At 45.7% G+C, this 23,322-nt stretch overlaps 1 protein-coding gene across 1 annotated transcript in view; it reads left to right on the forward strand.

The window, feature by feature from the left end:
* B4GALNT3 (beta-1,4-N-acetyl-galactosaminyltransferase 3) overlaps positions 1-23,322 on the forward strand; it is a 946,759-nt gene that overhangs the window by 909,680 nt on the left and 13,757 nt on the right. The window contains exons 16-18 of the mRNA XM_069628599.1: positions 1,726-1,879; positions 6,744-6,816; positions 11,839-11,992. Coding sequence (XP_069484700.1) covers positions 1,726-1,879; positions 6,744-6,816; positions 11,839-11,992 — 381 coding nt within the window. The remainder of the gene's footprint in view (positions 1-1,725; positions 1,880-6,743; positions 6,817-11,838; positions 11,993-23,322) is intronic.

The following is a 23,322-nucleotide window of genomic DNA, read 5'->3' on the forward strand; positions in this document are numbered from 1 at the left end:
GGAACTCCTCAGCACACACACACACACACATAGGTTCCTTGGTACATGCTCCTGTGCACCAAGTTACCTTCACTTAGTTCCTTTGGTCGGCTTCTTGGCTTTATGTGTAGTCTTTCACTCTGTTGACAACTCCTTGTTAGCCTTGTGGCCTTTCCACCACGTGTCACACACCTCCTGCCAAGCTGTGGTCTTGCCACACTGCAATTACTCATCAAAGTTCACTGTGCGGCTTCCTTTAGACTTTGGTGTACTTAACTTCAGGTTTTAGGTTAAATCCTTGTGCAACATACATTTAGTATTGTTTATTTTCAGTTCAGTATTCAAAGTGCACTGGTGTTGCTTAATTGTAACATCTCATTCAGTTCGGTATTTAATATGAAGTTCTTTGCTTCAAGGTTACATTTTCATTTAGTTCGGTATTCAACATGCATTTATAGGCATCAAAGTTACGTTTCCATCTAGTTTGGTATTCAATACACTGACCCCTATTCACTTGCGGTCCTTCAGGAGTGCCCCTCTGCTTATAGGCCCCCCGACACACCCTAGCCTTTCACAAGTCTTTCCGGCGGTTCCCACGACTTCCTCTGGACTCACGAAGTCGGCAAGCCAGCCGGTGCGAGCCATGCTCGCCTGCGGTGTTCTTCTCTCTCTTCAGGCTGGCTCAAAGGCTGCTCTCTTGACACGGGAGGCATCCTTGCTACACTGGGCTTCTCAGCACCTCCTGCTGCTCGCACTTGGAGGGGGAGACTCCTAGACCTGGGGAAAAAATACAGCTCCCTCGCTTTGGGTCCCTCATGTCCTCTGGGATGATTGCCGGTGTCCTGGCTCTGTCTCTAGTCCCACCATGGATGCCTCCTCATAAGGGTTTGCTGCTTTACCTTTCGTTCTCCTCCCTGTCTGGGTGACTTCCTTTTATACACCTGCAGCCCCTTGACTGGTGACAGGTGTGGATGTCCACTTAGCCCTGCCTGACCACAATTATAGGGACATTCCTGACCCTCATAGCTCCTAGAAGTCATCTTCTTCATCCCAGTAACAAAGTGGGGAAAAGGTGTAATCTTCACTGCTCTTAGGGGTCTCTTCTTCGTCTCAGTACTGTCAAGTGTAACATGTGGAAAACTGATGGGAGCTGGCTTAAAATGGGCCATAATGGTTGGGGAAGGGTTATGTTGGTCGTCAACAGGAAAGGGTGGATACCATCTCTCGCCCAAGGGCACCCCATTCCTCAAGGACCCTCCACCCAGGTGATCCTCCCTCGCTTCCACCCCCCCCCAGAGTCAGGATCCAAGAACGATGGTCTTTCGCTGACCACCTGCACAGAGCACCCAAGGGCAGTAGGAGTGAGAATACCTTCAGGTTTCTCACAATACTTGGGCAGGCTGAAAGATTCTTGAAATGTGTTTAAGCCATATCTTAAATTTCAGAGCTCCTCCGCTGATGGGTGATAAGTATAGCGCTGCCTGGTACCCTGTTCTTACTCTTGTTTCAAACTGTGTGACCAGGTATACACTCACTTATAATGTATTGTTCCTTGTCTACATGTTTCTGCCATATAAAATGTAACAAGTTTTAGAAAAAGTCACTCTCGTTTTGCTGCTGAAGAAAGCATTGCACCGACAGCTGTGAGTGACAAGAACCTCTCTTAAAGCTCCCTAGTGTGTGGCTTTGTAGCAAATTTGTCACATACTGTTTAATAGTGTGCTTGTCCCGGCTCCTCCCTTCTAGTGAAGAACCAGGCCCGCTGGGTTCAGCAGTTCATCTACGACATGGAGGAGCTGTACCGCGTCACCCGGGATGTGCATTTTAACGTCATCATCACGGATTACAACAGCCAGGACATGGATGTGAAGGCTGCTTTGGAAAGATCCACGTTGCCCAGGTAACAAAAGATCCTGCAGAGTTAGAGGAAGGGCTCCAGATATCGTCTCGAAGAGCATGGGCTTTCACCCTAGTTTTTGATGTTTGAAGTAATATTACGTTTTATGGAGTAACAGTGTAATACTTTTCATGCCGGTGACGTAGCCTATGTAACCTATATTATATTGGCTGCCAGTTTTGTGTTAATCAGTAAGTTATTCATAGCGAGCAGATCACATAAAGTGTGTATTTATTTTTAAGTCCCTCTTTCGATCAGGCTGTTACAACACCAGAGTCCTTTGCTGCAACACTGCACTCTTTGCCATTGATCTCTGGAGCAATGCAGGTAGAACCAGCAGCAGTCTCCTGTTGCAGCTTACTCCCTATCGTTTCAATGAGAATATCAATAACATTTTTATTGGGGTATCCGTTATCAATCTTTTTTGATGAGATTAACGTAGTTCCTTTTTTTTCTTTGTTTCTAGCGTTTTTAAAGCTGGGACCGTCATCCCACCGTACAATAAAATCCAATCCGGTTACCCAAATCCAGGGGCCAGATTTTTCTGCAGAAAATGTAGATTTGATATGAGCATAAACTTTCAAAATTCTCAGCAGATTTTAGAAATCACCTGCAGATTTCTAAATGTTTGGACAGTGCCAGCAGATTTACACTAAATAGCTATGGAATTTCCGACTCCACAGTAAAATATTCCTGCAGATTTTCTCAAGGTTTTCTGTAGATTTGGGCAGCCTCTTATCAGGATATGCTCAGTGAATATATAAGATCAAAATGAATGTTCCTACGGTGAACTGTATTGGGCCCACAAGCTCAACCCTAGGCATTAGCTTGATCTGCTTTTTCCATTACTTTTAAGTCTTCTCTGCGTGGGGTTTGGTATGTTGTGTCTCCTAACGTTCGAGAACAAGACTGGTGGTCTCCTCCAGAGCAGGAATATCATCTTTCAAGCCTGAGTAAGGCCTGAACTGACAGATGTGATTTTTTTTTTTTTTTTAATGGGTTCTATATTCGGATTTCTGTAGTGTAGAGTGATTATCAAAGGTTGAAATCGGGGAATTCTGCATAAAAGGCATTAAAATAGGCCAGCATCGAGTATGATAGGGCTTCAACCTCAAGGGTTGGCCAGGTTTTTCGGGGGTGCAAGGGCTATTTGTGGAGTGAAGAATGAGGAATAGTTGGAAGAAGGCTGTTGTTTTTAAAACATCATGCATTTGGGAACTTTAGATATGCTAGTAGTAACCCTTTGAGCAGTGACTCAGACTACCGGAAACTCTAAGATCTGCCAATGGCAATTATATCCAGTATATATAGGTCTATAGGCAACATAGGACCCTTTTCTTCTGATGTGTACTTTAATCTGAAGGCCAGGATCTGAAACCTTTGCTTCTCCAGATGTTTTAGACTGACTCCTATGATCCCTCCCCATTGGTAGTGGTGGATTAAGCTGATGGGAGTTGTGGTCCAAAACATCTGGAGAGTGAACACGTACAAACCCTCTGTCCCAAAGACAGTCAAAGTTCAATACAACTCCTAGGATGTGATCAGAAATATCGATGGGACAAAGGGAGATCGGGCCTCATTACGACCCTGCCGGACCGGAAACAAGGGTGCAGTAAGTGGTTGTATTCTGATAGGGGCTCGTTAAATAACTGGTGGCGCTAATGTACAGGTTAAGGAGTTTTTGGAGATGGGTGTGAATGCTCCCATTTCTAATGGTTGCTTGTAGAGTATATTAGTGAGCATTGGAGATGCAGAAGGTAGTATTAGGTTTTTAGGTACAGCAAATAGGAATGTAAAAGAGGAGACATGAATGGATAGAATGAGTGTTGAATTGAAAGCCCTAAATGCAGAGTATATCTATTATGGGGCCCAGGTCAATTTTAGAAGAAAATAAATAATTGGTTTAATAAGAAAGAAGGCTACATGCAGTTTTGTTCATGAGGTCTTTGGTGTACCTACTGTAGTTGCCCAGAATTATGGAAGTGTTGGTGGAGGGTCAGGCACTTCAAATCTGGTAGCTGAGAGTGTAAGTTATTGTCAAGTTTCGCAAGGCTTTTGCTACCAGTATATTGCAACGATGGTGGTCTGTGTGGTGTGAGTGTTGTGAAAGTCTGTTCATAGTGATTGTTAAAGGTCATGCCACTATCTCTCAGTGTGCAAGTATATTTTCCCAAGTAATGATGAAGTCGGGCAGCAGGAGGGTGGCCTGGCACGTAGTCAAGTAAGCGAAGGGTTGCATTTTGACTAAAGAAATTGGCCATCCAATTTATGATGAGAAATGTGATTAGAGATAGTTTGCTGATTGGCTACCGCAAACAAGAGGTTGAGGTGGGCACAGTGGATGGAGGAGGCATTGTTTAGAGAGATTCCGCTATGGGCGGGCGGTCAACATTACTGCTAGAGGGAGGAAGGGCAGCGATTCCAAGGGTATGCTTTTATATCTGATATATTGCTACTGTGATAATGGTTTGCACAAGTTTCGCATGAACATTTGTAGCATCATAGTAAGGTGCAGGAGCTCCAGAAGTGAAAGTAGAGAAAGGGAAGAAGGCGGAGAGCCAGATACAGGCTGTTGGTGCCATTGGGTGCAAATGTAATGTAATTGTTCTTGTAATGTGACAACTACAGCCCGAAGGCATGTAGGCACTGTGGGAAACGAGAGAATGTCTCACCCGCTGGTCACCGGGGATCTCTCTCTCAGGTGGCCTGGGCACGGCCATCACCTTTGGGGCAAGACCCTGGGGGTGGACCAGTGCGGGAGGATCACCTGGGTGAAGGGTCTTCAGGGAGTGCGGGTGAGGCAGCCGATGGTGAGACATGGTATTCCCTCTATTTTGTTTATCCAAGCCATCCTATGCTTTAGGATGCTCCTATGTCCAACCCCCCTTTTTACACAACCACTGGGCTGAGGAAGAGGGTGACTGAGCGGAACAACATTATCTTTTACACATCGTTCTGGACATGTCCCGGTATACGGGTCAGGCAAAATCAGGCACTTAATTCTAAGTGTATACACTGGATACCAATTGGCTCTCTTCACACGAATAAAAAGCAGAACCCAAAGACACACTCTGAGTAAGGCGGAACACAAGTACGAGCACGGCTTCCGGCACTAAGGCAAACCTACTGGAGCAGAGCGATGGACCAAGGGACGAGAGCAGCGTGTCAAAATCCCAAAGAGTTCCCTACTGGAGGTCGTTGCCTCCGACAGGCCACGAAAGACACGTGGAGAAGGCCAGATTACACAAGTGAAGACTGCATTGTGTTTCAGGACACAAGCGACCCTCCCGGGTGAACGGCGAGTTGGGGAGGCGAGGCCAAGCCTGTGGTACTAACCTTGACTCATGAATTGAGAATCGCAAAACCATGAAGAGACGCACAGAGTCAGCGAATTGGCAAGCAGCCTGAAAGACCGGTGTGTGTTAAAGTTTGAAGTAGAAACATTTTATCGAAAGTGAAGGCTGAACACGTATTAATGAAACACGAGGGGAGACAGACCCTGAATGAACTTTGAAGTAAAAGAAAGCTGCGAAAAACATGAGCGATACTAAGTAATGGAGTGGTCCGGCGAAAGGAAGTAGCCCAGTCGAAAGTCTCAGTGAAAAGTAAATTGTTTGAAGCGATAAAGCGTATGAACAGCAAAAGTGAGATAAAGAAGTTAAACTCCTAAAGAAGGGGAACGTGAAAGTTGAACTGTAAACTTTGAGTCAGTGGTCCTTCAGTGGTCTGTAAAGAAAGCCACCCACATTCGTAAGTCTTAGACAGCTGAAAGTGGTCCGAGCTTGACAAAGGGAGACCCGAAGTTAAATAGGCTTAGGGAAGGGAGCCCCCTTGCAAGTTTGTGTTGAACTTTAATGTGAGAAGTCTGAGCCCGGCAGAGGGGGACCTATGAGAACTGTGTGGTGAAAGGTCTGAGCCTGACCGAGGGGGACCTTTGTGATCTTTTTGGTTGAAACATTATTTTGGAAGTCAAGAAAAGAGACTTGCACATGGAAGGCCAGACTGGCCACGATCCACGTTTTGGAAGTGTTTTTTGTGTTGGAAGCCAAGCCATAGTGTGTCATCCTGCCTACAGGGACATCCTTACTCTGTGAGGTCTAATGTAGGGAGGAGAGCTGGTCCACCCACATTTATTCATTTGAACACTGATTTTTCCTTTTGCATACATTTCTCCTTTTTAGACTTTTTTGTACAAGAGATAGGGCAGGCATTAGGTTTTGTTAGCCTAGGCCATTTTGATATAACAGACTCCACTAGGACTGCATTATTTATTATTTGATGGTCAAGACTACTCCCATCTCAGTTATAGGGCAAAATGAGTTTCTCCAACCCCAACAATTTCAATAAAGTTTTTACAAATTGTACCATTGTGTCAGTGTCACATTTGTGATACCATGCTTCCCCTGCAGCACTTAATAAGCATTGGCCTTTGCTATATGGCTGTTACTGAGCTAGCCCTAGTGACTAGTCCAGCGTGATGCACCTACACAAGTGTATAACATGCTTAGAGAAAGAGATTTCCCAATAGCAACATCATGTCAAGGCATGATGATACTTACCCCTTATCAGGGACATTGAGGAAATACTATACCTTAGCTGTTTCCTTTACCATTGGCCAACAAAACGGAACCACCCTGGTCTGATGGGATAAGATAGTGTCCTTTATTAGTTTTTTCAGGGGTATATTTTTAAAGCAAGTGGACAACATACAAATCAAGGTTCTTCTTAGAACTCTCCCGTCATCGTGCATTATCCATTTATGTTCTTTGCTATTTCTTCTGCTGCTATCTTCTCCAAAAATGGTGTCCTTGTTTCATTGGGAGATTGTAAGTGCTGCGAGATTAACGATCCTCTCTCTCCTTTGCAGCTACCAGTATGTTAAGCTGGAAGGGAATTTTGAGCGATCGGCTGGTCTGCAGGCTGGGATCAACCTGGTAAAGGTGAGTTCATGAAGAAGAGAGGTCTCCATTTTTGGAGAAAGGTGTGTGTGCGCGCGACCACGTTATGTGGAACCAACATACATTCATATATCACTACAGACCAAATTGGAGGCCCATCAGTGTCATGGTATCAAAATACATTAGGCATCTACGTACCGCCAAATGAGTCAGCCATCAGACCTTCAGTTTTTAGCATAATTTCAGAAGCAAAGCTTTGCCATTCCTAGATGTGTAGAAATGTTTAGCATAATATAGTTGGTCAAGAGGCGGACTAAGATAATCCTGCAAATAAGAACGGAAAATATGCGGTATAGCTCCCACTAGGTTATAGGTACTTTTTAAATATGCTAATCATTGCACAGCATCTTACGAGTATCTGATAGACAAATATTGATTCAGATAATATTGGGTAGAATTCTTGAGAAAATAGGAATCAGTTTTGAGGTTTTTTTTTTCCCTTGTTTCCATTTAAGACATGGTTTACAAAAGCTGTTCGACACACATACTGAGCATTTGGTACCGAGAGGGCGTAATGTTCAAGGGTATACCGCGCATTGTTGGTCTATTCTGATGCAGAAGCCTTATAAAGATAAACGTTTCAGTAGTATGGTGTGGGTGTCCGATTATGATATGTTGTTCTGCAGCTGTGCTAGAACATTTTGGACACACGGGATCCAGTCCAAAAGTAGACTGGCCGGTGGTCTTACCAAGAAACAATATTTCAGCGTTGACTGATCAAATCCTATTCAGTTATCATTTTGTAGCTTTTATTTCTTTACACAGATGTTATTACATGTGATAAAATGTAATGATCATCACTGTAATTTGCTTTGAAACATAATTTAATTTAGTTGACACTCTAATTGTTTTTATACTAAGCTATCACACTGGTTTGTATGCAAGGTCCATTCGGCCACTACAACAATACAACTGTGCCGTGCCTCACAATCTGGACCCCTCCAATATTAAGAACAAATGCTATGGCATCCCAACTAAGACGATCTAAGAAGCAAGACCTCTCCAATGTTGAGAACAAATGCTACAGCGTGCCCCAAATTAAGACAATCCGAGAAACAAGACCCCTCTAATAGTATGAACAAATGCTATGGCACCCCAAAAAAGACAATCTAATAGACCCTTCCAATAGTAAAAACAAATGGTACGGCATTCCTTAAGGAACTCGTGGTGGCAACAGTAAAGACAGACACAAGTGATCACAGTTGAAGGGTGTTTATTAAACTGTAAATGTTGGGTGGAAAAACGCCTAACCTAGATTGGAGCAAGCATTGACTATCAAATGAAAAATAAGGCTGTCCTTGTGTCCTTTTGTCAAAGTAAAAAAGGCCTATACTAAAAGAAACTATTGCCAAATAGTTACAACTAATTACAGAAAGAGTGTGGGATAGGGTTTTCAATAAAGAAAGAAGTGTTCACAAATAATAAGTCAGGATGTGATTGCCACAGGGGTCTCTATTCCCCACGTGTTTAGCACCGGACCAGGTGGGTCTCTGGAGCACAGGACACACTCGTGCTTTCCCAGCATGAGCCGATAGTTCTGCTCCAGCTATCAGGTTCTTCGATGGTTATAGTCTCTTTTCACCAAAAAAAGTATCTTGCCCCCGAGGGCCTGATAGTTTCCACAAACAAATGCAAAGTTCTAGTTCACAAATATTTTTGGTGATGACTTCACCCCTGGGACCCCTTCTGCTGGGCGCAGACCCCTCCCGTGTCATATTCAACAATTTAATCAAACAGTTCCTTTCTCAATGAACTTTGGGTGATGACTCTCCACCCCTGGATCTCCCTTGGCCGAGCTCAGACCCTAAATGACAAGGGGGACACTTCACCCCTCCCTTATCTTGCAATACTTCTTACTTCACAAATCTTAGCTTTTTACACAGTTCCTCAGGATTCACCCCTGTTTGTCGGCCTCCCTCCGCCGGGTTCGGCTTGGCTACCTTTGGCAGAACAGTTCAATGTGAACATCCGTCGATAGGATTCACTCCTGTCAAAATTCTGTTCCTAGGGACAGTAGGCTTTGTCCCTTTCTGTTCTCATCCCTCTTCCGGCTTCACTCTTGCTAACCTTTACAAAACAGTTCACGATGGGTCTTTTAGACTTCGCCCCTTCTCGTTACCATCCCTCCACTGTGTTCACTCCTGTCAACCTTCACAATGCACTGTTCGTAAACTCTTTTCACCATGCAGGATTTGTTCCTTTTTTGGTTCCCAATCCTCTGCTGGTCAAAGACTTTCGACTGCACAGAGGTTTTGACAAGACCCCCGTATGACCACTTTGACCCCTTCCGCCTTTCCCTAAGGCCTTCTGGTTACTGTAGTTCAACAGCAGGGTAATTGCCTAGCGTTTCTCAAGTGAACACCCACGTGGTGTCTGATTCTGTTATGCTAGCTTTCCCCTTTCCTCATAGTATTAGTTCTTTGTTCATTCAAAGTTCAATTAGCCGCTTGCTACTTTCATTTAGCACAGTTCCGTCTCTTTATCGGCTCTCCCCTCGACTCACTGGCTGTGATGAACTGCTTTGCTTTCCTGTCTGTAGAGTCAAGGCCGGTACCATTGGGCCATGCGTCTCTCCTCGGCTTGGCTGTCAGCGGAGGAGGCGCCTGGGTACTATTGGCATCTGCTGCAACACACGCTGGCTATGGTCTGCTGTCTTACAATTCCTTCTCTTGAGGCTTCACGGGTCTCTGCCGATAAGGTCAAGGTCACGTCTCCCCTTGGTATCCTCAAGAGTCACGCTGTCTTTCGCCTTCTCTTGAACTGTGGTGCTGAGTTAGCTCTCACCTCGTGTGGTCTGCCTTGCTCGTAGTGTGCTGTTGTGCTCCACCTTTTATCCCTGCGTGGAAGGGGAAGGGCCGTCGGGTGTGTATGATTCTGAACAATTGTCTGACTTTGCCTGACCTTTATAGTGGGACATGTCAGGTAAACGGCTCTGGTGTTGGTCCTTTGTCTTTCGTGTTGTGCGAAAGTGTTTGTCTCAGGAAAGGCGGGGCTGTGTTTTGGAATATCCTATGTGGTAGGATGGGGCAAAGGTGTTAAAAGTGTCTCACCCGTCGATGTCCCACTCCCTAAGGACCCCCCTTCCAGGTGATCCTCCGACACTGGTCACCCTAAGGAACTGAATCCAAAAGCGATGGCAGTGTCCTGGCCACCTGGATGACGGATCCCCGAGGACCAGCCAGGGAGATATTCTAAGAATCTAGACCTCTCCAATAGTAAGGACAAATTCTACGGCGTCCCGAAAAAGACAATCTAAATGTGCAGCTGTTTTGATGACAACTCATTGGTGCATAAAGGGAATATTTTCTTTTGCGGTATTAGAAGCTTGTTTGAATAAAAAGCTATTCCTGTCCGGACCCCAGATTTGTACTGCGGGAAGACTGCATGGACTGCAGAAGAATCTTCTAAGTGGGGGAAAAGGACATGCCCTATCAGCTCAGCAAATGTGTTCTTACCAGTGAAAAGGGTGCCTTCAACCTTCCAGACCTGCGAGTTTACCACAAGGCCTCATTTCTTCACCAAGTGAGTTGGTGGGAGATGGACAGTAGTCTGGAGACTTCCAAGATGGTGCAGGTTGGGGCGAAGCCTGGCGAGCAGCCTTAATCATAAAGAAATACTACACATAAGCCACCTGGGGGAAAAAAGGCAAACTCCCAACAGCATCCTATGCAAAGGCTAAGAGTAAACAAACCTTCTGGGGAAGATCCCTCTGTGTATGCCGATGCCCCAATCTTAGACACTCCTCCAATAAGCGAAGAGAGTACTCACATGATCCATTCCCTACATTGGTTCCCCCTGCATGTAAAGGATCTTTTTACAGACAAAGGTCTGATGGACTGGAGTAAAAAGACGCACCTCTACAGGGCTCCAAAGTGTAATGGAAAACGGTTTGTAGACTTTTGAAATGGAAAGAAAAGAAAAATCATGCAGGGCTAGTCTACTTGAGCAATGCCAAGATAGCGAGACAAGTACTCAAACTTTCAAATGTGTACAATAATCCGGCCAAACTGAGGGAGGAAGACCGCAGCCAGATAAGACAAAAATGGGAACTAGAATTAGGTAGCAAAGTCTCACATGAGGCCTGGCGAGACATCCTGTGCTATATTAGGCAATGATCACACGTGGCCTGACCACCCGTCTGATGCAACAAAAACAATGTTCAAATTGATTTGAGCGTCACCAGTTAAAATGTTCAATGAAGGAATTCAAGTAAATGACCGGAGGAGAAGCAGACTTAACTTGCATTTTCTTGGCATCTGATGAAAGTGGAGGACTTTCGGACTGAAGTGGAGGACAGAATAACTAGTAATAGGAGCCCAAATATCCCTTGGTACACAGTCAAACTCAAAAACCATGAGTTTAACAACCTCACTGGACCACCTGAATAAAGGACAACTGCTGTGCATCATTCGGGCTGTCACATGCGAAAGAAAAGTTGTCCGGATGGTATGAGAAGTGAAGACCAAACCACAAGTGGACACTTGGCTACTAGATCTAGATCGACTTGCCCTGCTAGAGATAAGAACCACAATCTGCGAGGGGACGATAGAAAGACACCGCTGTATTTGGTAAAGCTTTGCAGACTTGTGTGGCAGTTGATTAACCATGCCTAAGATTTAGTGACTAAATGGAAATTGTTGCCAGCAATCCACCTTCTTACTCATTACCTTCCCATTTTGTCTGCCCACTCTACTTTATCCTTCGCCTTATATTGACTGCTACCTATGAGCAACTTGAGGGACTGTCCTTGCATTAATGAATCTGAAAGGATTTCTTTCTTGGAGACAGTTTGAGTAGACCTTGTTATGTACAATACACTACCCCAATACATCTGTTTTTATTTTTTTAAAGAGTGAAATCTAGCTATTGTAAACTCATGATCACCCACTTAATGCACTCACCGTGGGCATGCAGTAGGCAAGGTCCATGATATAGTTTGCTATTGCACTGGAAAGGGGCACTAGGGGATCAAATATATTGTAATGCAAGTCTTTTTGTTTTCAGAATCCACATAGCATAATATTCTTGTGTGACCTCCACATGCACTTTCCAGCTGGGATTATAGACTCTATCAGAAAGCACTGCATTGAGGGGAAGATGGCCTTTGCACCCATGGTCATGCGGCTGAACTGTGGCGCCTCTCCACAGGAACCTGATGGTAAGTTGTTGTAGCTGTAAGATCTCCCGTACAAATCCATTCTATCAGCTGACGAATTTGAGAATGATACTTTACAGGGAGCTGATGCTTTCTGCACCTGAAAGAAATCAAAGGTTAATTGCAAAGTAAGCGTTGTGATGAGAGGAGCTTCTGAAGGAATGGACAGCATGTGTGAACTCCAGGTGTTCAACTATTATCATGGGATCCACGAGCGTTGCTCAATTTCTTTTTTTTATGTAATTATTTTGCTGTTTTAATTTTTACCACAAAAAGCAGGGGGAGACCCGCCCGCAATCCTCTTTCACTCCTACCGCCCCATTCTACATACCTTGCCCTTACCAGCTTTATGTGGTAAATAAAGTGGTATGAAAGGCGGCAAAAATGGGTAATACCATTATATCTCACATCTTTTTGGTGCTTCTTCTGCTGATGGCTGTGGTACAAGGGCCCCAATGTTCATATCTGTACTTCCTCCATTTGCCAATGTCTTTTGATGCTAGGCAAATCACTCCATCCCCATACCACTCTGCTGCCTTACCAGCCCAAATCTGGAGCACTAACCAATGCTACTACTGCTCCTTCAAAAAACTGGAGATTTAAATCTGTTTTCTGGTCCTAAATTATGTCCTGCTCCTTCCAAATGTAATTTGAAAAAAAAAAATACGATGCATTCTAAAATGACACATTACCATTTCAACAAAACGTTATAGTATACACCTAAAATCTCCTCTATACACAGACACTCATACTAAAATATGTATCTAAAAAAACATACTACCATCGCCATACCAATTTCACAACAACAACTTATATTCACATGTCAAGTACAAACAAGCACATATATAAAACATTTACAGGTAACAACATTTCAAAACAAGTTACGTTTTAAACAATTTGTCATTTTTAGTGTTTAATAAATTGCTAAACCTCAATTTTGGCTTTCTCAACTAGTAAGCATTTTCACTTTTTTTTAGATAATTACCTTAAATGTTGTTTTAAGCATTTCACCTGCTACATCACTGAGAATCAATTGTCCCTCTGCAGTTATAGTTAAGGTTGCTTTCACACTGGAAAAGAACATTTTGTGATGCCAATAGTGGTGGCACCATTTGATAATGATAAATATCTACAAAATGAAACCGTATCCTCAGAATTTCCATCCATCCATCCATCCATCAAGGTGGTGTGTCTGGCTCAGCAAAGAGGCACTAGACACAAAGTATGATTGAATTATTTATTTATTAGATGTTCTTATATACATGGTAGTGTTGGTGTATTGCCTACCTGTGCTACTGGTGTATCTACAATGCAAATGAACTGATTAAACAAGGTGAAGGTCAAGATAACCCCAAAAAACGTTTTGTGATGAGGATCTTCCCCCCTCCTTAAAAAATCCCAAGTCTTCATAAGTTGACTCCCGTTGAGGCACCCTAATCTAAAAGGTCAAATGGATCAAAAGGTGGCCAAAAGAAACACAACACCCTATTCTTGATCAGACCCTAGCCTCCAGGCTACCCTGCCTTAAAACAGAAACATCCATGGCTTCACTAAAGCAGTTGTCCAAAACCTACTCTGAAAAGTCTTTCCATGATCTAACATCATCCACGGTAGTTTCAAGGAAAAGGATCTCATAGCCAGTACTCATAGTCCGGTCCTCCATTCAGGACTCTCCGCGTACACCTCCGCTTCTGAGTCTTTTCCACAGGCTCTGCGCTCCTCAAACCACCCGGTGGGCCCACGTATCCACCTGATGGGACCCTGGGGTGCGCAGCCATGCCCAGTAGGCAATGCCTTCCTATTACTGCTCAAGCTCGTTGACCCGGCCGGTGGTCTGTAGACCTGTCACTGAAAACCTACTTTTTTTGGGGGGGGGTCATATTTTACCCCTCTGGAACACTGTTCCCTTGCCTAGGAATGGGTGATCCCCCATCTAACTCTAATATTCCCCTGGTTGGTTGCCCCATGACCCGCGGGTCCCCGGCAAATCTGCAGCACAATGCCAATTTTTCTTTCAATTTTGGAGTGGAATTTGAACCCCTCAGAGGTCAACCCTATCTTTCCATAGGACCAGTGCAACCGTCAAGAGGGCTGCAATATGTCAGTTATTTAAATTTTGTGGCACAGGTTCTGGCTAAACCCACTTAAAGTGCATTGGCCATGTTGGTAGACCTGCAAACCTGTCAGCCCCCTAGCACCCAATCAGATTGGCTGTCCTGGAGTGGCCAATCCGGTGCCTCCTTACTGCATTTGCAGCCCATGCCAGGTCAGCTGAGACATATTGACCAATTGAAAACCTAAAGAGTAGTATGTTAGTCTTATCAAACCCAGATATCGCTACCTGGGTTTTGGCCAGTTTTAAAACAAACCACTTGATAGGTTTGCAAAGAAAAAGTTTCAGGACTAGTCCCACGCCCCAGGCAAATGTTGCTCTTTTTAAAAGTTGGAACCAAAGTCGTTCAGCCCTTTGGACTGTAGGTGAGAATACACTTTCTTTCGACTTGTGGAAATGAACGGTTTTTGGACAACAACGCTTAACTTTGTGCTCTCCACCCCCCATCGAAGGAGCATCCCAAAACCTTTCAAAACAATTCAGAGGTGGTTTTTATATTTTTTTCAAACATTTTTGTGACGGATTGTCGTACTGCACCAGAAAGGTTCGTGAATATTAGTCAAACATTGCCAAAGTTATAGTGATCTCAAACAGTGCTCTTACTATGACAAGTCCAACTTAAAGAGAACTACATTGTCGTTATCGTCATTACGCAACTACATGACAACTACATTGTCGTGTTATATATTCTGCTTACATGGGGAAAAAGAGAACTTTGGACCTCATCTATGCAAGTTCACCAAATGTGCCATAAAATGGCTTGGACACATGGAAACACATGCCAAATACAGTTAACTTTCATGGATGTTTTAATTTTAAAAATGTGCAAAAAAAGTGTTTTTTTCCATTGACTAAAAAAAAAAAAAACACTTGTGATTTTCGAGACTTCCAACATAAATCTATCCCTGGCCTGGAAGTGTGGCGCGGGATGCAGACATTTCGAAAATAGGATTAGCAAAACGATATATGCTCTTTGTTTAAATCCATTATTGTATCGCTTTTGAATGTGCGGGTCATCCTGATATGTAAGGAAATATCTTCTAATGAGGATTGCGTATTAGCATTCATGCGCACAAATGGCGAATACGAACAATGTGCTCGGAGCACAGGTATATACATACTCACACACTCTGTTTGAATCACCCCCGCCCCCGCAAGGTATTACCTCAGACTAGCAAACGCATATAGAATAAGCTTGAAATACGGGTAACCACAATATACACATATTTTGCGCTTAGAATGTTGGTGCGGGCACCGATGCACTCGGAGTAAGCAAGCGCACAAATATTTTGTGAATAATATGCACAAACGCACACATACTCACCAGCACAAACCGTGAACTTGGATTACCCACAACTATCAACCATGTACTCCAAATAAACAGAGACACGTACAATCTGCTAGAAATATAAGCAAGCACAATACCCAGGTATATTACTTACAGAATGTAAGTGACAACAGACGTTATTACCCGTATGCCCCTATACGCACTTTGGATATGGCCGACCACCAGCCTCACGCGTGCGAATACACACACTAAGCTTACATGCATACATACAGTGGCGGCCCAATAAAAGTAAACAAAAGGCAGATCTACAATATTCACAGAATAGAAGTGAATGTAGACAGTACGGCCAGAACTATAAACCTGGAATGTACGTGATGTTATGAACTACTGTGATTTGAGCTGGGTGAAGGGACTGGGGTGGCCATGGGTGCCTGTGCCGCCACCTACAACGTAATGCAGGCACCAGAGGAGATAAACGGAGGAACCCCCAAGCCATCATTCCATCAACAGTCTTAGGAGCACCACACAACAGATACATTGTACTAGAATCCAGGGTAGAGCAGTTTAAGACCCTGTAAGGGGTAAGCACCCCAAAATAGGGAACATCTGAGATAGAAGTGAGGGGCTCAAGGGTTGAGTGGGGTATGGCATCTGGTAGTCAGCAAGAGGAGGCTGACCAGAGCAAGGCGACAAACCCCTTGGAGCCACCTAATTATCCCCTAAAGAAGCTGCCTACTGGCCTTAGTGGAAAAGCCATAACCCATGTAGTTATTGCAGCAGGCAGAACATGGTCTCGGAATTTGCTGCCACAGACAACCCATTGCTCGGGTCTGAGGGATATTTGCACCTTTCCCATGGCTGTACAAAATAGTCATGTGTCCATTGAAATGATTGTTCTACTCCTGCGACTGCTGTTAAGGCTGGTCACAATATACAAAGAAACACAAGCTGGTGAGAGAGGCTTTCATAGGGAAATAGTTTTTGCGGATGACACTCATGATACAACAAATGCAGGGCCCTGGGAAAATATAAACACAAACATCCAAAGTTGGTTTTTCAAGCAAAGATGTCAAGCTGAATGCGCTCTTCACACTAGTGTCCAGGAGCCTCAATGCACTTTGATGCCTACAACAAGCATCTACAGTGCTGTCTTACTGCAGAAACACTTGGAATCACAGGACTTTCCTGAGACGTCAACAATACAATGTGAAAAACCAAGAAGGTGGATCGCCCTAGTAATGCTTGGTACGAGGGCTAGCACGTCACTGTAGCCATACATCAGTAAGCACATTCTGGGACAAAATCTCCAGGTTTTTCTAATGGAAAGAGCTATGCACTGATCATCAATTAGGGGCCTGCTTACAGGACACATGAGTGTACTCCCAGTGTGCAAGAGGTGGTGTATGAGTTTGAGAATGGAGGTCCCATGCAAGTTAGGTGGTGGATCACTGAAGCAAAGAGTTGATGAAGCAGAGTAAGGAGGAGTACAAGACAGGGGAGAGTGGAGGAGGTAGTATAACAAAATCCAGGACGTTGAGGGAGACCAGAAAGAGGGTGTGTGGAGGAGGCTGGAAAGATCAGAACGGGGTGAAGCAGAAAAAGGAGGAAGTGGGGGCATAGAGAAAGTGAATGGAGGCGGTTGGGAAAGTCCATTAGCTTGCCGAGAAGAACGAGAGCAGGAGAGAGAAGGGGAACAGAGAAGGTTAGAAAAGACCCCGGTGGTGGAGCACAAGGAGGATGATGACCAGCAAGAAGGGAGAGACTGGAATAGTTGGTGTAACAGAACAAGTAGGAGGATAACAAGAGAGAGCAGAAAGCAAGGGAAATAGACCATTCAGGGAGTTGAAAAGATGAGGCCTGCGGAGCAGAATGAGGAGATGAGCAGGGTGCACAGAGATTGGAGAAGGCAGAGAAAGATCAGGAGGTGCTGGAGAAGGAGGAGGGGCGAGAGAAAGGGAATGGAGGCAGCTAGAGAGTAATCTATCAGGGAAGGAGGAGAATAGGCATTTGGAGATGAAGAAGGAGGCAAGAGAAGAGAGGAAGAAACTATAACAAAGCGAATGGTATAGGGCCAGAATGTTGCAAAGTGGTTGAGGAGGAAGAGGGGAGCAAGGCAGCAAAGGCTAGAGGGAAGACAGGGGGGTCAGGAGGAAGAGGAGGAGGAGGAGGAGTTGGAGGAGGAAGAAGAGGAGAAGGAAGTGTCCAATACTTGCAACACCTGAATCACAGGGTACACACCAACTCTGTGCCGGTGGGTACTACCAACTGCACCAGGGGGCCTGGCCTTGCTATACCCGGGTCTAGGGGTGTCTGTTCGAGCATCAACAAAGCCTGGAGACACACCCCTCGAACTCCAGCAGAGGGTGGAATTTGCTACCAAGCAGATTGACATTCTAACAAGTGCATAGAAGCTAAGAAAGAAGTGCCTGGCACCTAAAACCCAAAAAACTGTAAGTCACTTTATTTGGCCACAGGCTGGTGGCCAGAAAGGAAGAGAAGGGTGGACTACAGTCCTTAAGCAAGTTGAAATAGTTCAACATTGTCTTAAATTATACTCTGGGCTTCGATGCTCTGTCCAGCCAGTGGAGCAAATCACATTATTTAAAAACGAGTTAAGGTTTTACTAAATATATATAGGTGAATGCCAATGTTAAGATACAAAAACTCAGTCTGAACTTTAAAGAAACTAATGGTGAAGTCTACAAATGTGGGGAAAGCCAACATAAAGATGCAAACACTAAATGTAAATTAGGTATTTACCTAATGCAAGCAAAGCCTGCACATTAAGCCTTAACGCAACACGCACTGCACCACTACTTCACAACACTTGCTTTAAATTAAGATTACACACATTAGTGGTATAGTGAAAGTAAGTCTTAAGTGGATGTAAGCTTTTTGCTGGGCTAGGGATATAGCCAGTTACTTTTTCTTACAACTCTGCAAGGCTAGTTTGGGTATAGCAGAACATATGCCATGGTGTCTCTGAGAGGCTAATGTTGTCACGGCTCTGTGGGCAAGGTATAGTTAGTAATATGTCTGGAACATTAGTATGTCAGTCGCATGTTACGCCAAGGCCTCCGGGAGTTTGGAGGAGCTTCGACACAGGCAATCTCATGCTAGGCAGTTGCCTTTGGGAGGCCGGTGGGCCCAGAATGCCATCAGTCACCTCTCCACTCTTGGTCTCTGGAAGGCTTGCCAGACTGATGGCTTTGAGAGGCTGGTAGCAGCACAGCCAGTTGCATAGCAGGCTGGGCCTCTAGAAGGCCAGCTTGGAGGTATTGCTCATATGTTGCGTCTTTCACCCTTGAAGGCTGGTGCTGCGGGGCATCATACAATATGATGATTGTGTTTCTGTACAGCAGATGGACCTGGAGTACAGTCTGTCCGGCCTTGTGCAAGAAAAGTCACAGGTCAGGTATCTGAGAAGCTTGTGAGTCTGATGGGACAGCGTTGGGAAGAGTCTGAAGTCAGACCGGTGCCTTCAAGAGGTGATGGGGCTAGTGCTATATTGGACAGATGCCAGAGAAGGACCTAAAATATTGAGCAGGGTCTGCTCCAGATACTGTGGCATGTTGGCATACAGCTTGGGAATTTCAGTTACAATAGTACCTCACAAAGCTGCAATGCATCCAGTCCACCTTCAGGTGTATTTGAGTATCTCCATGTGTTTGTAGTCATGTATTTTTGCCCGTTTGATCTTGATATCTTCAATGCTATGATTGGATTCCAAAAAACTCTCACACCATAATGTCCTTTGGGCTATTGTTGATGCTTTGCCTAGGGTTCATGCCCTTATGCAATTGTTGTGCCTTAACCCTCTCCATAGCATCACTCTTGCTACCCACCGCCCATGGCATCTTATGCACATAATTAAGTATACAATGCCAGATGTGCCTGTGAAAATCCCTGCGATTTTGTTTGCCTGCCCTGTGTGCAGAGTCTGTATTGTAATACAATAGTGGCTATGTGAAACGTTAAACACATTTCGTTTTCACATGGCATGCTTCAATTTTCTAAGGTATGCACAGCAGTTTGCTTCTTACCATAATTAATTTGAGATTAGGATCTCTTTCTCTCTCTCTCTCTCTCTCTCTCTCTCTCTCTCTCTCTCTCTCTCTTCTCTCTCTCTCTCTCTCTCTCTCTCTCTCTCTCTCTCTCTCTCTCTCTCTCTCTCTCTCTCCCCCAACCTGACCCATGTGCTTCTGTGTGCTATACATACCTTTCAGACAGCAGTAAAGAAGCTTGTGGGAGTGCATTTAATGTCTTTAAGGGGGATGCTTAACCATTGAGTCCTGTGATGAATCTGGGCTATTCGTCCCTTCTCCCAAAGGGGGAGCCACCCCCTTTGAGGCTAGGGAGGTGAGCACGCTCCACAAGACCCTCCCTAGGGGACTAGGCAAGGGGGACCTCACTGGGAGTGACTCCCCTCTCAAGGACAAGGACTTCCATTCCGATAAGGAACTCCCAGACCAGTGTACATTATTCGCCTACATGAGAATTGGAAAGTCTGATGTTACTTCTGTTTTGAATCCACAGAATACTGACATTTCTTCAATGTCTTTGGATTCAGGTAATGCTGGATCTCGCCTGAACATCAGTCAAAGAAGGAGGACCCACTTTTTTTGTGATATTTATTTATTGAACATTCGTAAGGCGCCTATACACAAGGGTTTCCAGGCACCGAAAGAGAAGTTTGGGGGAGGAGGGCATGAGAAAACAACAAAAACAGTTTTATTGGCCTTGTGACAATCCTACCTTGCAAGTACAAGACAAGGTGGTAAGTGCAGGGGGTAGGGTAGAGGGATAAGTCCAGGAGTGGAATGCCCAAAGGAGGAGGGTGGCAAGTGCTGGGGGGGCCAACGTGGCAAGTGCAAGGGGAAATAGAAGGCGGAGAGAGGATGATGCTGTGGACAGGGGGACCAGGTTAGGGCTAGTCTGGGGAGGCGAACCTGAGGGAAAGTGCTGACAAGGGATGCTGAGGGGACTGGTAGGGGGTGGTCTAGCCCCTGTATGACTCTGAAGAGACCAGGCCCAGTCGCAGCGGCAGGGGGGAACATTAGCACGGGAGACAGAGAGGGAAGGAAGAGGAGAAAAGGAAAGTCTTGAGAAGTTCCCGGAATTTAAGAAGATCCGGCTCAAGTCTGGGGGGGGGCAGGAAGGCCATTCCGGAGGGAGGCACTAGCCGAGGAAAGGGATCTACCTCTCCCTCTCTGCTTGGAGAAACATTTGACCTGCAGAGAGTTGGAGCCAGAGGACCGAAGGACTCTGGCAGAGAGGTATTTAGGGAGGGAAAGCTGGATGTAGAGAGGTCCCAGGCCCCGGACCACCTTATGAATGATGCAAAGGGTCTTGAATTTGATCCTTACATCACCAGGAGCCAGTAGAGAGATTTTAGGGCTGGAGAGATGCAGCCCCAGGGCTTGAGGCCAAGGATACATTTCACAGTCCTATTCTGGATTAGTTGAAGGGGGTGAAGGGGGTAAAGAGGCAGATTGAGGAAGAGGCTGTTGCAGTAGTCGAGCCTAGAGAGAACCGGGGCTCTGGAGACGTTGAGCTTCTGGGGGAAGGTGAGGAAAGGTAGAAGGCTTTGAGGAGGTTGAGTGGAAAGTTGGACTTCTTGACAAGGTCTGTGATATGTGTCGAGAAAGAGAGAGAGGAGTCAAAGGTGATCCCAAGGTGTTTTGCCTCATGAGTGGGTGAGGGGAGGGAACCCAAGGAATCTGACCAGAGAGTGAGGGGGAAACTGGGCTCAGGTGTCTCAGTGAGAAGGCTCTCTTTCTTACTGCATTAAGGCAGAGATAATTGGCAGAGCACCATGCCTGAATAACAGTCAGGTAGTCTGGTATGAGGGAGGAGGGGGACGAGGTAGAGGATGGCAGCTTGAAGGAGAGCTGTGTGTTGTCTGCATAACACTGGAAATGCAGGGAGAAGGTGGAGATCAAGTGGGCCAGAGGGGCCAGGTAGATGTTGAAGGGCCATGGCGATAGGATAGACCTCTGAGGGATGGAAAAGGTAGAGAGTGAGGCGGAGGAGAGGGAAAAAACGATGTGCACTTGGGTGGGCCTGTTTGAAAGGAAGGTCAGCCACACCAGTGCCCTGTCCGTGATTCCTAGGGTAAAGTGGAGACCGTTTGAGGATGGAATGGGTAACGGTGTCAAAGGCAGAAGAAAGATAGAGGAGGATCAGAACAGAGGGAGTATTTGAGTCCAGTGTAGAAAGCAGTTCTTCACGGGTGTTCAAGAGAGCAGTTTCCATGCCCCAGGATGCCCTGAAACTGGACTGATGGTCATGGAGAAAGCCAGCCATTTTGGTGTGGAGGGTCACTTGGGGGGTGACCAGATTCTCCATAGTTTGTCCAAAAAGGGGTGATAGAGATAGAGCGATAGTTAGCTGGGCAAGAAGTGTCAGCAGACAGCTTTTTTAGGAGAGGGTGCAAAGGAGAGTGCATAAGGGGTTGTGGGAAGGAGCCAGTGGCAAAGGAGTGGTTGCAGAGGTCAGCCAAGGCAGGGGGAAGAGAGACAATGCTGGAGGAACAGGCGAACACCTGTTTAGAGGAGACTTTCATAGAGCAGACAAATCTAGAGATCTCGTCTGGTGCCATGGGAGAGAAGGAGGAGAGTATGGGAGGAGGAGGGGGCGGGGGGGCAAGGGAAGCAAGAGAAGAGGGGTAGGGGGGAGCAGATGAGAGGACAGGATGTCGAGAGTTTTGGAGACGTGGGTGGCCAATGCAGTGCAGAGGGCCTGGGAGGAAGGAGGAGAGGAGGAGACTCTGGTAGGATTGGCAAGTTTCTTGCAGATTTTAAAGAGTTCAGCCATGTTATTGGTTGCTCCAGAGATGCAGGCTTGGACATGAGCCCTCTTCTTGGAGCAGATGGTGAGCCGATATTGCCTTTGGAGTAGGAGGCAGGGCAGTTTGGCGGAGGATGAGCTAGATGCCTGCCACCTCCGCTCTACAGCGTTGCACTTGTGTTTCAAAGCTGCCAATTCGGAATCATACCAAGAGTTGCATTTGGAGGCAGCTTCATGCTGATCCTCATGATGGGGGCAAGGATGTCCAGGTTGTTAGAGATAGAGAGATGGAGGTTAGCTTAACAGAGTCAAAAGGAGAGTCCAATGAAGGGGGCGGAGGAGGAATGACGGAAGAGGCAAATGCAAAGACTGGCACGCACTTCATAGGTCGAATGGCGGAGAAGGAGACTGGCAGTATGGGCGGAGGCATCATCTGGGGACTGGGGAGGTCAAGGTGGGAAGAAAGAAGAGAGGGGGTAGTAAGAGGGTTGGAGAGTGGGATGTCTGTTGAGTTGAGAGCATCCAAGGTGTGTCCGGCAGAGTGGGTTGGGCCAGAGGGAAGGATAGTGAGGGAAAGAGAGTTGCAGAAGTCACGAAAGAATACAGTAGCCATATCCGGAAAGTCGAAATGGATGTTAAAGTCCACAAGGAAGATACATCTGGGGGAGGAGGCAAGAAGAGGTGGACAAGTCCGCCCATTTCGAGAGGAAGAGGGTGGTTGGCCAGTAATAGAGAAGGTAGGCGAGACAGATAGCCTGCAGACTAGGCTTTCAAAGGATGAGTAGGTTTGAGTTGTGATGATTGAGGCATGAACTTACTCGGGGAAGATCAGAGCCACTCCTCCACCAGCCCCGGTGGATCTGGGATTGGACAGGATATTGTAGTCCTCGGAGAAAAGAGTGTCAAAACCAATGACGGAGCTGACCTTGGACCCTGTCTCGGTGAGAGCAAGGATGTCAAGGTCTTCAAGGAGGAGACCGATATCAGAGGAGTGTTTGATATCAGAGCGGGAGTTGAGGGTAGCTAAGTGAAGTGTGTTGCCCCTTTTAAATGATTTGTGGGGGGGGCACAGGGAAGGGGTGTCACCACTGGATGGGATGAGTGATGGAGGAGTGACATGAGAGGGGGTTGAAGAGAGATGAA

The sequence above is a fragment of the Ambystoma mexicanum genome, chromosome 12 (assembly GCF_040938575.1).
Source record: "Ambystoma mexicanum isolate Mex_15411 chromosome 12, UKY_AmexF1_1, whole genome shotgun sequence".
In the NCBI taxonomy this organism is placed as follows: domain Eukaryota; kingdom Metazoa; phylum Chordata; class Amphibia; order Caudata; family Ambystomatidae; genus Ambystoma; species Ambystoma mexicanum.